At 44.1% G+C, this 13,208-nt stretch overlaps 1 protein-coding gene across 1 annotated transcript; it reads left to right on the forward strand.

The window, feature by feature from the left end:
• The first annotated feature begins 2,582 nt into the window (after positions 1–2,582).
• Positions 2,583–7,580, forward strand: LOC115371204 (glutamate receptor 4-like). The gene is made up of 2 exons (XM_030068397.1): positions 2,583–2,869; positions 5,643–7,580. The coding sequence occupies exons 1-2, from the start codon at positions 2,621–2,623 to the stop codon at positions 5,805–5,807; spliced, it is 414 nt and encodes a 137-aa protein (XP_029924257.1). The 5' UTR covers positions 2,583–2,620; the 3' UTR covers positions 5,808–7,580.
• Positions 7,581–13,208: the final 5,628 nt, after the last annotated feature.

The following is a 13,208-nucleotide window of genomic DNA, read 5'->3' on the forward strand; positions in this document are numbered from 1 at the left end:
CGCCTTTTAATCCTGAGAAAGGAGCGCGAGTACTGTCAAAGCAGAAATATTGCTTGCATAGAGATCAGCTGGTGAAGCTAAAGAGAGCAACTTCCAGTGTCATTTGTTGTAATATTTCATCGTTTAGCGTCTCACAGTGAGACATGAGCCCAGCCTTGGCTGCTGTCAGTAGCTATAACATACATTTTAATGAAGCAATAGTTTTGTGTTGACAGTAGTGGCCTCCACGCTTGTTGTGAGATAGGTCCCGGCAGTATGCGCCCGTTCCAGAAAAGCGATGCAGCCGGGGCCCCACATATATGTCTGTTAGCTCCGCCCCCTCCTCTTAACCCCCCCCACCACCCGCCCAGATTCCCAACTGTAATAATCAGGGAGCATAGAGACATGTAGCCTAAGTGGGGCCCCTTCCCGGCTTCGTCACTTTGAAGAGTACTGAGCTGCTCTTGTTGGGCTTCTGACTGAATAACATAAAATAACATGTCCTATGATGTTATTTATGTTATTTTCCCCACCCCATCCCCCTCCCCCTTGACCCCCCTCCCCCGTGATTTGAAGAACGCCCGTAAACCTTGCCGTATTGAAACTGAGTGAAGCAGGAGTCTTAGACAAACTGAAAAACAAATGGTGGTACGATAAAGGGGAGTGTGGACCCAAGGACTCGGGAAGTAAGGTCAGTCTCCACCAGCCCGGGAGCCCCCCCTCATTGTCTCCATGCACACTCTTAACGCTAGCAGTACTGTTCTGATATTGCAGCAGGCTGGGCTGATATGACGCACACACATAGTACTCTGACACACACACACACACACACACAGGTAGAGAGTGAAGGCACAGCCTGAGGGATCCAGCATGACAGAAACAAGGCATGCCGCAGTGCTAACATTTTTACAGCGGCTCAGCTCGCCGCAGAGACGGAGGCTCGCGCTCACGCCGGTTGCCACGGCGAGGGTCTCGGGGCACGCTCACATGTTAGGCGTACGTCACACTACACGCACCGCGTTCCTCAGCGGGACCGCATTCAGGACGCGTCCACTGTGTTGATGCACTGGAGCATGGCCATAACTGCCACCTTTTAAACAAAGCAGCACGCACGACTTTCCACATCTGCAGTGCCTTCTCAGTCAGTCCTTTAAAGGGATAGTTCACTCATCAGCTGTTCTGTAGGACATTAGTGGTGCTGTCTTTCTCTCTTTACTTTAGTGCTGGATACTGGCTGGATGCTCCAAATGCTAACTGTTAGCCTCCTGCCATTGAGGTGGACTTCCCCCCGGCTAAGTCTCAAAAAAATGACCGCCTTAATCCACTAAAAGGGGGTTTAGCATCACTTTATAAGTGTTGCCTTCCGAAGCTAATATGCACATATGATTATTGAGTACTTAAACTTTGTTGAATAATTTGAGTGGATTAAAGCGGTTATTTTTAGCTGAGTGTTAGCCGGGGGGAAGTCCACCTCAATGGCAGGAGGCTAACAGTTAGCATTTGGAGCATCCAGCCAGTATCCAGCACTCGGTGACACTGAGAGGAAGACAGCAGCACTACTACTGAGTGTCTGCAGGCCTATAACAAAGTCTTAAAATGTCTTAAATTCCATTTATAATAGTTTATAATAGTATAATAGTCTTGAATTGCCAAGATCCTAATTTCATTTTATCTAATACCATGTATCTAGTTTAGTCAAAATTTGTCAAGTTCTCCTGCATCAGAGTTGGCATATAGCACACTCTGTCCATCACTAAACCTCCTACTTTATACCAACTGGCTACACTTTCCTGTTAGGAACTGCCTGTTCTACAGCGCACACTTTATACTTACTTGACATACAGCAAATTTTGGACTTACCTGTCCCGGTTGTCAAGTGGAAAACAGTAATGTCTGGATTTATGACAGCAGCACCTGCCTTTATAACCTAAAGGAAACTGGTCCACCCTAAAACCGACTTCTGCACTAGACCAAATGTGATTCACCTGAATATTAAAAAAATATAGGATTAGTCTAAGAATGAGTCTTAAGAATGAGTGAAATTTCCCCACCGTGGGACTAATAAAGGAATATCTTATCTTATCTTACATTTTATTAAAGTTTGTGTTAAAAGGGCATTTTAAAGCATTAAATTGAATTCTCTGATTCATGTAGACACCAAGAGGGTTGGTCAGTGGATGAATTAAATAAATATCTTTTTTTTTTTTTTTTTTCCCAAAATGGGTGAACTCTCCCTTTAAGTACACACTATCACCAGCCAGTGAGACAAAGCATGATGACAGGTAGTGTTTTGTGTCAGTCTAACAGCTTCAGTGCCCCTTTGGGAAGCAGGTGCCCTGAAGAAGACAGACAAGTGGCTCAGAGATAGAGAAGTTACATGAGTTAGAGAATAATGAATGCAGCGGGTTAACTGAGATGTCTTTCCAAAGCACTGAGGGCAGCTAGAGGGCGAGAGATCATCAGTTCTGCTGGCATGGACTCATGCAGCTGTACACCAGTAGAGCTTAGAGTAGTGAAAAATGACAAGTCTTGTGCATCTTTGTGTGTGTGCGTGCGTGTGTGCGTGTGTGTGTTTGTGTGTTTGTGCGTGTTGGTGTGTGTGGTTGTATAATGTGAAATAAAATGTTCTTATTGTCTATAAATGTATGAATGTGTGCAGCACACACTGCTGCCACTGCTACAACTCGTGTCTGACTTGTGTGTCGTTTCTTTCCCTCGCCCCCCTCCTCCTCCTCCACCCCTCCCCTTGCAGGACAAGTCGTCCCAGGCCCTCAGCCTGAGCAACGTGGCGGGGGTCTTCTACATCCTGGTGGGAGGCCTGGGCCTGGCCATGCTGGTGGCCCTCATCGAGTTCTGCTACAAGTCGCGCAATGAGGCCAAGAGAATGAAGGTGGAGGCCCAGCACCAACATCCCCATTTCCACCAGCACCCCCCGCACCCCCAACCCCACCCCCGCCGCCGCCGCGGTCGGCCCTGCCCGACGGCCAGCCCCAAGCCTAGCCCCACCCCTAGCCAAACCCAGAGCCCCAGGCCCAGCCCCAGTCCCAGCATCCACAATTTAGCCGAGTTTAGTGAGGTTTTCAACGGGTATCGCAGCGATGGGGATGGTGATAAGATGTAGTTGGGGTTTTCGTAGAAGGCCCATCCAACCCCCTGCAGCCCCGCCCCCTCTAGCTCCCTGCGCCGAGACTGTAAGTGAAACCTGTCGTACCCCCATGCTAGCTTTGCCGTGCTGAGTGACTGTCGTGACCGGTGGCAAAATGCTTTCGACTTCTCTGTCTCTCTGTTTGCTCATGATGTGGTCATGTGACGTCCTGGTCTGCACTTTCCTCACTCTGACGGGAGGCAGCGAGTCACCCTGAAACATGACGCTGCCTCTACTGCCTCTCAGCTTGTGTGGCTGCAGACGTTGGCCCTCATTTATCAAGCAAGCAAAAGATATGGCCCTTTCCCCCACCAAAAATCAGTTTCGATCAATTTGAACTAGCTAGTAATGGCATTACTCTTGACTTAACAATTGGAGTGGTGAACAGGCAGTTTAGTGATGCTGGATATACATACTTGCATGATTGATCTAACATTGCCCCTCCCAAAACCTGCCATTCCAGCCTCTTTGTCTGTTTGATTAGCTCTGTACAGTTCTTCATAGTGAAGATAAAAACGCTAATCCAAATAGATTAAAGAGGGAGTTTCATCACCACGGAAATCAGGAGAGCAGTTCTTAACAAAGAGACAATACACTGCTTATGCAAATTTGCACGTTCAGCTCCACTGAACCAAAGCCGACATGCTACTCTTAGATTTTACCGCAGCGCTTTGTCAGAGGTGGGTGTGTTGCTGTTCAGGCCTGTGCTGCAGTGAGGCTGCCTTCACAGGGTCTTGGTTGTCCAAACGTAGGAAAGGCATGGTAAATGAGGACCAATATCGTACTCTGTATGCACACGTCTGTATATCTATACTTGTGAGGACATTTCATGAAATGGCATTCATCCCCCCATATGAGGTCTCGCCCGACCCTTTGAAGCCTCAGTGCCCTTTATCAAACTGAGAACCATCCAGAAGACTTCACTCTAGAGATTGTTCCTCAGTTTTGTAGCCAAGTGAGGACATGTGAACACACACATGCACAAACACACACTTTCACTTCCTAATACACCTGAGTAGCACATACCTCAGCGACACCACAGCCAGAGTGAATGAGACACCAGTCTTGAGCACACAGCGGCAAGCACAAAGCCATACAATATAATATAGAATAGCCATATGATAAAACCATATCTAAGCACCATACACTGCAAGGACTGTGCACTCACAGTAAATGTAAGCTCAGGATGCCTTGAGCTAAGCTGATTTTATTGATGGGAGCTGTTTTCTGTGGATATTTCCCCTCAGGTCCCCAACCATTAAGCAGATGTCTTCCTGTAGTCAGTGTATATTTGTCCAACATGGTTATGTGTCCCCAGTCAGCACTTCAACACCTCTCTTCATTAGCTTGACTGTTGCTCAGTCAGCTTTCCCTGTCCCACCGCCTGCAACTATCACCCACTCTGTAAAAACTCTGCTGCTAATGGATTTACATGCAGTGTGGAGCTGGCTTCATGATGCACTGACTATGACAGTGGTATTCTGACTCTGTGGTTGTCACACTATGTGTATATATATATATATATCTATATATATGCATAGCTGTAGTCTGAGTCTTACATATCTTCCTGTGGTCTTCACAGATAATCTTGAGGCAGATTGGAGTTTCAGTGGTACAGACATTTCTCGGAGGCAAAGCTGCTGCGGCGGCAGAAATAATCTGGGGTTAAACCTCAACGGGCAGAGCCACAGTTAGCCAAGTTAGCCGGCAAGGAAGGTCAGCTGGCAAAGCTGAATGCCAAAGAAGGCACTTTTAGTTAAAATAGAAAGTTAAAATTCTCAATGGCAATGCCTTTATTCAGGCATTCTGGCTAACTAACTATTTCATTTTTCAGTTTGGAGCAAAATCACTACACTTGTCTCTCCAACCTTTTACCTTTTTCACTGGGTTAACCCAATCTAGCCAGAAAACTGTAGGTTGGCTCTGACCATTGATGTTTATAGGTGCACTATAGAAAAATTAGATTAACTCAATTAAAGGAATAATTTGCCCATTTTGACAAATTTTGTATTACTTCACTACCTCCCCCCTAGCCATTATGTAGGACAGTAGTGGTGCTCTCTTCCTCTGATTGTTACTGAGCGCTGGATACTGGCTGGATGCTCCAAAGCTAACTGTTAGCCTCCTGCCATTGAGGTGGACTTCCCCCCAGCTAACAATCTGAAAAATAATCACCTTAATCCTTTCAAAGAGGGTTTAACAACACATCAAATTCTTAGAAACGGCAGTCAGTATTTGGAGCAGCCAGCCAGTACGCAGCACTTATTAACAATGGGGGGAAGATAGATAGGGTATAAAATGGGTGAACTATCCCTTTAAGGACCATTTAGACTCAACTGTTCCAAAAACGTGGAATAGCCATACAACAGAAAATCGAATTTCATGTTCATTCCTTGTTTTGGACACTTGAATCTAAAAGGTCCACAGTTCAGTGCGATTTGACGTAGTGCACCTTTAACCCAACCAGCGCGCCGCTTTAACCCTAACCCTAACCCGATCTCTCTGTGTCTCTCCCCAGCTAACATTTACAGAAGCCATGAGGAACAAGGCCCGTCTGTCAATCACGGGAAGCGTCGGGGAGAACGGGCGGGTGCTGACGCCCGACTGTCCCAAGGCCGTCCACGCCGGACCCCCCCTCCGCCAGAGCTCCGGCCTGGCCCTGGTCTCCTCCGAGCTCCCGTGAAAACCAAAAACCTCCCAAGTGCCTTATTCTAAAAAATAAATAAATAAATAAATCACACTACCCATGAAAACACCAGACAACAAACCACAAAGAAACAGGATTAACACACCAACCGGACTCCTCCAGGGGGTGAGACGGGACCGTGAGAGCGACCAACGTGAGAGCGACCAACGTGAGAGCGACCAACGTGAGCAGCGATTTCCACAGTTTGGTGTCGAGACTCGCCGGCTGCTCTGACACACCAGAAGCAGAACAATCTTGGTTTTCACTGTGCGGCCACACGGAGACACACATTTGAATCAGAGGGTCGTTCTATGGCAACGCTGTGGCGGCGCCCACCTTTACCACTCCAGTGACAGAAGAGGAAGAGAGAGGAAGAGCATTATAATATCAGGATAAATGATAAGACGAAGACCAGAAAACTGTAAACTTGAAACTCAAACTGTGCATTTTTGGATTGCTGTGAATTGACAGACTGAATCACAATCAAGATTGTTTTCAAACCGAACAGTATTTGCTACACAGACATGAGCAGCGTTCAAGAGATAGGCAACAGTCTCACTGGATATCAATAACTTGACATTGGGAAAGTCGTACCCCGGTGCCATAAGGGAAATGATGAAAAACATTTGTATTAATAACGAAGTAAAAACCCATTGATAATGAATATATGAAGAAACATAAGAAACTGTGAAGATAAGTAAATATGTATATTCCATGAAAACAAAAAGAAAGAAAATTTGCTGTACATAGGGAAGACTGTATAACATGCTTGCTTTTTAAACAGATGTACATAGCAGATACAGTAGTGGACAGACAGTTCTTTTTTGTAATCGTCTTTAAAGATTTTATTCATCGCAATAATGGAAAAGATTATACCACTCCAGAGAGGGAGACGGAGGTGGAGGGCAGTGTTAAAATATGTATGATGTTCAATACATACTGTAAAATATTGGAAAATTAAAGCTCTAAATTGAGGGGGGCATCAACTGGCCAAACATTCTGGTACCTTGACACCAACAAATTAATATATTTAACAATGAATGTTAACTAGCTCCACCCCCAATCCTTAAGCCACACCCCTCACTGTGCAGACGTAGACCCAGAAAGTTTCTCATGACTAGAGCTTTATAAATCAAGTTTCTGCAGTTGAAATAAAACTATTTTTTTCATTGTCTGTTCTATTTTTTGTACTGGGGAATTAAAAAGGAAACCTCCTCCTGGTTTTAAATGTTGACTGTCAAGTCCTCGTGTCTGGGTAGATCTCTTAGGCCATAACGTGTGTGTGTGTGGGGACATGAGGTGAAATGAAATGTGACGCTGGAAAATGCCATTTCTCTCGTGACGTGTCATTCAAAGACCATGGTCAGGACGCCACTGTGTCTGGTGTCCAGAGCCCTTCCTGCTGAAACACTGTGGATCCTCAGAGGAGGACGGACACGCTGCAGCAGACGTGTTGTGTCCAGTCTCACTGGCTGTGGCGTCCTCGTCTCCTCGGGTAACGGAAGGACAATCTCCAGGCCTCTGGGCTGCAGCAGCATTCAGACGCCATATCATCAGCAACACCAGCCAGTGGTATTGCTGGTCTAAATGGTTTTATTTCTCCCCCACTGTCATCTGCTCCACTCCCTTGAACACAGTGCGGTCGGACAGGGAGTGTGTTTTCTGCTCGGAGTGGAGAAACCAGCTGAAATATTCCAGGCCATGCCTTTTTTGTCCTGCCATAAGTCTTAAAAGCTCCAATGAAATATGGCGTCTTATTTTGGTTTCAATTGTACATCTTTGTTTTGTTCTTTGTTTTTTTTGTTTTGTTTTGTTTTTTTTAGTAAAAAGGAATTCCAAATTTCTTGCTTTTGTGTCGTCATTTCAGATACAGACAAGGGAGGGAGTTGAGTCAAATGTGGTCATTTGTGTCCTCAAACGACCACAGCAGCGATTTTGAAAGTTTGGCCCCTTTACTAAATTTGACCCACATTTTACGCTGCACCAAACCATTTGGAGAATCATCCGGGGGAACTAGATTTCACAACATGTAATCAAAATCCCTCAAATCCATTTTCAAATTTATGGTTGAAACACCCATCTAGTCATGTCCTGCTTCTGCGGCTAACAAGCACATCTCTCCCCAGGGACTATTTTCCCTGGCAGAGAGGTGGTATCACTCCGCCCAGCTTCACATCATCAAAACACAGCAGTGCAGCTGCTTTTAGGAAAAGTAATGGACTTTATGAGTCTGAAGTCCCTGAAAGTTCATTTTCATATCATACTGGAATGAATGGAAACCAACGGCTGGAGAAAAGAAGGAAAAAATGGAGAAAAAATGATTTCTCCAAAACACGACGGCTGGCCTTGGGAAAAGATCAGCAGAGACATGAACTGCAGACATTTTGAAGATATTATGCTAAACATGCAGAATCACTGGTGTTGTTCTCTAAAGGTCCATGTCTTTAAAGATCTGGTGTGTTAATACCTTTATACTGAAGGATACCAAAGAGACGAGAGGCAAAGATTTAGATTCAGATTCAGGTTTAGATTCAGGTTTAGATTCAGATTTAGATTTAGACTTTGAAGAGACGTTGCTGTGACTTGGGCCGATTCAGAAGAAAACAATCTTGTGATTCTGGGCTCAAATCAGCAGGATCTCCTTGATGAGGTCATCAGCTGCAGGCCTGAGACACGGCCAGCAGCAGCATCTGCAGTGTGAGGCTGATCCAACCTCACAGAGTCAACACATGTGCTTGCTATGGCCAAAAAGTAAAAGAAAAACTTTTTTTCTCATCAATTTGTGACTTTATAATCTCAGAATTTTTGAGCTTTTTTCTCATTCGTGAGTTTTTTTTCTCGAAAAGTTCAGTAATTTTTTTTCCCTACAATGGCCCTAACACACGTCACAGTCCACCCTGCTAGACTGATATGAATGTGAATCAGAATATTGTACGTGAAATGTTGCCTTTTGCAGCCTCTACAGTGTTGTCGTTGTTTCAGGATGGCTGTTTTCACAGAGAAATGGCTGTCCACTGTCAGCTGAAGTCATCTGTCATGACACTGAGGAGCTTTGTGTCAGAGTCAGAGAACATGCATTCAGCCTCGCTGCAGTCAAATATAACCCGGACAGATGTCAAACACTGCAGTTTATCGACAGGAGGGCTTGGATAGCCGCAGCCCTCCTCTTGTCCCGCCTTCACCTTGAGCTCAGTGGCCAAGGTCAAACCACAGGGGGCGCCATGCTGCATCTCGTCAGGAAACTCACGGGGCGCACGGCGCTCCACAGACCGGAGCGCCGCGTCCTTGGGAAATAATGATGAGGAGCGACGTTTCCATGGAGCAGATGTGTCAGCATATGGTGTTGAAGTGAGTGGTGTCGCTGTGACCTCTGAGAATGTATGAGTGTGTGTGTGAGTGTGTGTGTGTGTGTGTGTGTGTGATGGAGGGAGGGTACATATCATGGATAAAGATGGGCTCGACCCTGCCTTCATGTAGCACATCCACACCCAGGAGGGCAGCTAAAACAGACTGATGTGAAGCGTCCCACCACAGTCCGAGCTGCCTGTTCAGCAGAGAGCAGCTAACTTCATAACAGGCCCTAATTTTCATGTCAAATTAAATTCAAGTGCTGCCTCAGCTACTTCAACAAGGCTACTGCTTGAGTTACTTTAACTACTTCAACTACTTTTACAACTATTTTAAGTATCGGTGGAGCGTTTAAGTGCCAAGTTACAGTTTTCCACCCTGACGAAAACAAACTCCAGGGGGAAACCATGTTTTAGAAAAGATAAAAAATGGGCACTGCAGATGGACAGGTGCTCTTTGGTAGTGGGTATCACACACAGAAAAAGAAAGTATTCCTTGAATATTCCTTGAGTAAGAAAGAGATAAAAGTATAAAAATGGGCTTGAGTCCAAAAAAAAAAAAAAAGGAATACACAGAATGTCCAAGGCAATCTGTTCCCTGAAGGCCACAACTCATGGCTGCCATGTTTTTACCCATGCCGCTCTAAATAAAGGCTTTTATTACCAAAGAACGAGCGCCTTGGATATCCTTTTTCTTATAGTCCATTTCTATACCTCTTGTGTTTTATTTTTTATTTACTGAAAAACTGTTGTTGTTGTTTTGGTCGGTGCGCCTCACAGCTCTACACCCGAGCTCTGATTTGTTAACGATGCTGAATCTTTAGCTTTGAAAATTTGTCATACGTCTCCTCTCCTCTTCATTCTACGTAACTGATTCAACCACAGTCCTACTGAGATTAAAAATCTCCCTTTAAGGTACATATTGGTACAGAACAAAACACAGACAAACAATAAACAATAACTGACAAAGTTAGAAACAGTGAGCAGCACATAACAGCTGTAAAGTGAAACAATTAGTGGAACTAAATGTGATCAACATTTTGTAAACGACAGGAAAAAAGTGAAATCTGTGGGGAAGGTGAGCCTACTCTGTGTGCCTTTACTGCCACCTGCTGTTTATATGAAGTAAAATACAAAACACTGAGGGAAATATGAGTTGGAGGAATGATGGTGCATTCAGGTACTACTGGGAAACATCAACATTTTGATTTTAAGTTTAAAGTATGACAGACATAAAAAAGTTTGTAAAGGCAGACTGCATGGCTAGCTGCTGGATTTTATACACCTGTGGCAATTGGACTGAATGAAACACCTGAATTCACTGATTAAGAGGTACGGCTCAATACTTTTGTATATTTAGTTTATTTCTTATCAAAATGGGAATGTTAGACGTCACTGGAGTTGCAGTATCAGAGCAGTTAAGGAATGCTGTTGACAGAGGCAGAAGTCACTGGTTCTCTGTAGTTTTTATCAGTGTTTTTGGTACAAACTGAGCTTTCAGATGTCATTGAGGGTTGGGGTGGTGGTGGATGTCATGAGAGAGATTCAGGGAGCGTTAGACAATGTGGTTGGCCCGTGAATCTTGTCAATGAGCTTCCGGAGTGGGTAGGCAGAGAAGAAAAGGAGGAGTGGGAGATGTTGGGTGAAGGAAGCTGCTTGTCTTCTGGCTGAAACATCATCAAAACATCCTCACATTTTGCTGGACAGAACACACCCAGGTAGGTTACACTTTTTGATTGGGTTCATGTTCCATTAGACTGGGCAACCTGCACACCTGATGTTTACCTGATGATCTTGCACCAAAACGCAAGCAAAATAAACAACACTTTTGGATGCACAAAGACGATTTTTAAGTTTAGCTTTGATGAAGAGCCAATAATGGGTCATTTATTGGCGAGTGAGGTTCACCTTCGACTTGTAGAGGTGCTTTGCTTTAACAGTTCGTCAAAAGTAATGACAGGCTGCTGTACATATAGAGCCCAGGCAATTATATGAACTGACATTTAGCTTTTATTGTGGTCTCAAAAAGTACAGCACAGACAAATGAAGCATACAACTGTATAGTTTCTAAAGCAAGTCCCCTTTGGACCAAGGCTTTACCGAACAGGATGCCTCAGGTGTGACAATGGTAATATTCTCATGCAAATTCTGGTCTTGTAAGCAGTTTTAAAGCAGTATGTACAGCAGCGTGGATCTAACTTCATCTACATCATCATAGGACACCATGGCCCTTGTACTCCAATAACACACATGACCATTTCATTTATCACAAAGGAAGCTTTGTGTTTTTACAACAGTGCACTGCTGACAAGAGTAAAGCAAAGAGATGAAACCAGCACTGACATTCACTGATGTGGACAGCTGCATAATACTGACAAAAAGCCTTGACATTCACTTAAATGTAACAAATATATTAAATACTGTTCCAACACAATCAACAGTGCAAGCGTGGCATTAAAATGATAGCGTACATTTCTGCGTTTGTGATGATAAAGCTCCTCAAAGCTGCCAGCATCAACCGTTGAGTGAATCCTAATGGCTATAAACACAACGTCCACTTTATAAAGAAAATCAACATCACTGCGAGTAAGCACACAGGCTTGGTGTTGGGATGTTTCAGACGTGGGCTTTCCTTGATTAATGACTCAGTGAAGACTAAGTGTGATTCAGAGCTGAGATAACCAACCTGCTGCCCCGTAGACACTGAACAACAGTCTGCTTTTCTGGCTTTTACTTTGAAATGTACCTTGTCCTCAGGCGTTCTTTCTGAGCCAGAAAAAAACAGGAGGAAATCCCTCTTGGTGTTAGCACAGACTTCCACAACACTGTGCTGTCTCTCCTAATTCAGTCTCCAGGAGCAGCTCCAAATCTTAAAGGGATAATTCACCCATTTTGAAAATTTTGATATTACTTCACTTCCCCCTCCAGCTGTTCTGTAGGACAGTAGAGGTGCTGTCTTCCTCTCAGTGTTACTGAGTGCTGGATACTGGCTGGAGGCTCCAAATGCTAACTGTTAGCCTCCTGCCTTTGAGCCAGACTTCCCCCCAGCTAACTTTCCTCAAAATAATTGCCTTAAACCACTCCAATAAAAGTTTTTTTTTTTTTTTTTTACAAAATCTAAGTGGTAGACGTACTTTCTTGCACAGTTAAGTTCTCTGTGTTGGTCCTCAGATGCAATAGTCACTAGCAAGTACTTGAACAATAAGTAAAAGGTGTGCAATAAGGTAGAGGACAAGAAGAAGCTAGCAAAAGCATGACTTGCCAGCAATCTTTGGAGAGTACTTTGTTGAAAGTTATTTTGTCCTCCAACATGTGCACGTGTTCCATGAAGAAACCAAACAGCACATACAGGAAGTGCACACGTTAACAAATCTTTCTGGATGTTGATAACAGCAAAAAAAAAAAAAAAAAAAAAAAAAAAGTTTTAAACAGTAATTTGAGGAAAAGTATCATCTCTTTGTACTCTAAATGTTAGCCGGGGGGAAGTCCAGCTCAATGGCAGGAGGCTAACAGTTAGCATTTGGAGCATCCAACCAGTATCCAGCACTCAGTAACAATGAGAGGAAGACAGCAGCACTACTGTCCTACAGAACAGCTAAAGGGGGAGGTGAAATAAAAAGGGTGAACTGTCCCTTTAACGTCATGGTTGTCTGTTTGATGCCTTTAGAAGAGATTAAATTTTATTCTTAAAGGTACTATGTAGCATTTTAAACACCACTATATCATCATCAGGGTCATTATGCTATTTCTGAATAATCCGTGTAAACAAATGTCATGAGACTCTCACCCGTCACCCTGTGAGTGTCTCTACATTTCCCATCAGCCTCATCACATAAACACACTGTCTTTCACCTCTTCCACCATGTGGCAAAAGCTGCAGTTCTGTGTATTCTAGAAAAACAGCGCCCTCTTCCTGTTATGTGCCATAAAATCATGCACCAGATTTCACTCCAAATCCCAAATCCAAATCCAAATCCCACAGTGCAGGAGCTCATAATATATTCCATTCTTGTTTGTTTACAGTAACAATACTAATTTTTCAAAATGTATG

This window comes from Myripristis murdjan, chromosome 14 (genome assembly GCF_902150065.1).
Source record: "Myripristis murdjan chromosome 14, fMyrMur1.1, whole genome shotgun sequence".
Taxonomy (NCBI): domain Eukaryota; kingdom Metazoa; phylum Chordata; class Actinopteri; order Holocentriformes; family Holocentridae; genus Myripristis; species Myripristis murdjan.

What these genes read in the sequence shown, in the direction of transcription:
- LOC115371204 (XM_030068397.1), top strand. Translation starts at nt 2,621, where the DNA reads ATGTATGAATGTGTGCAGCACACACTGCTGCCACTGCTACAACTCGTG. An exon ending in ATGAGGCCAAGAGAATGAAG is followed by an intron (nt 2,870 to 5,642) that starts GTGGAGGCCCAG and finishes GTCTCTCCCCAG; the next exon opens with CTAACATTTACAGAAGCCAT.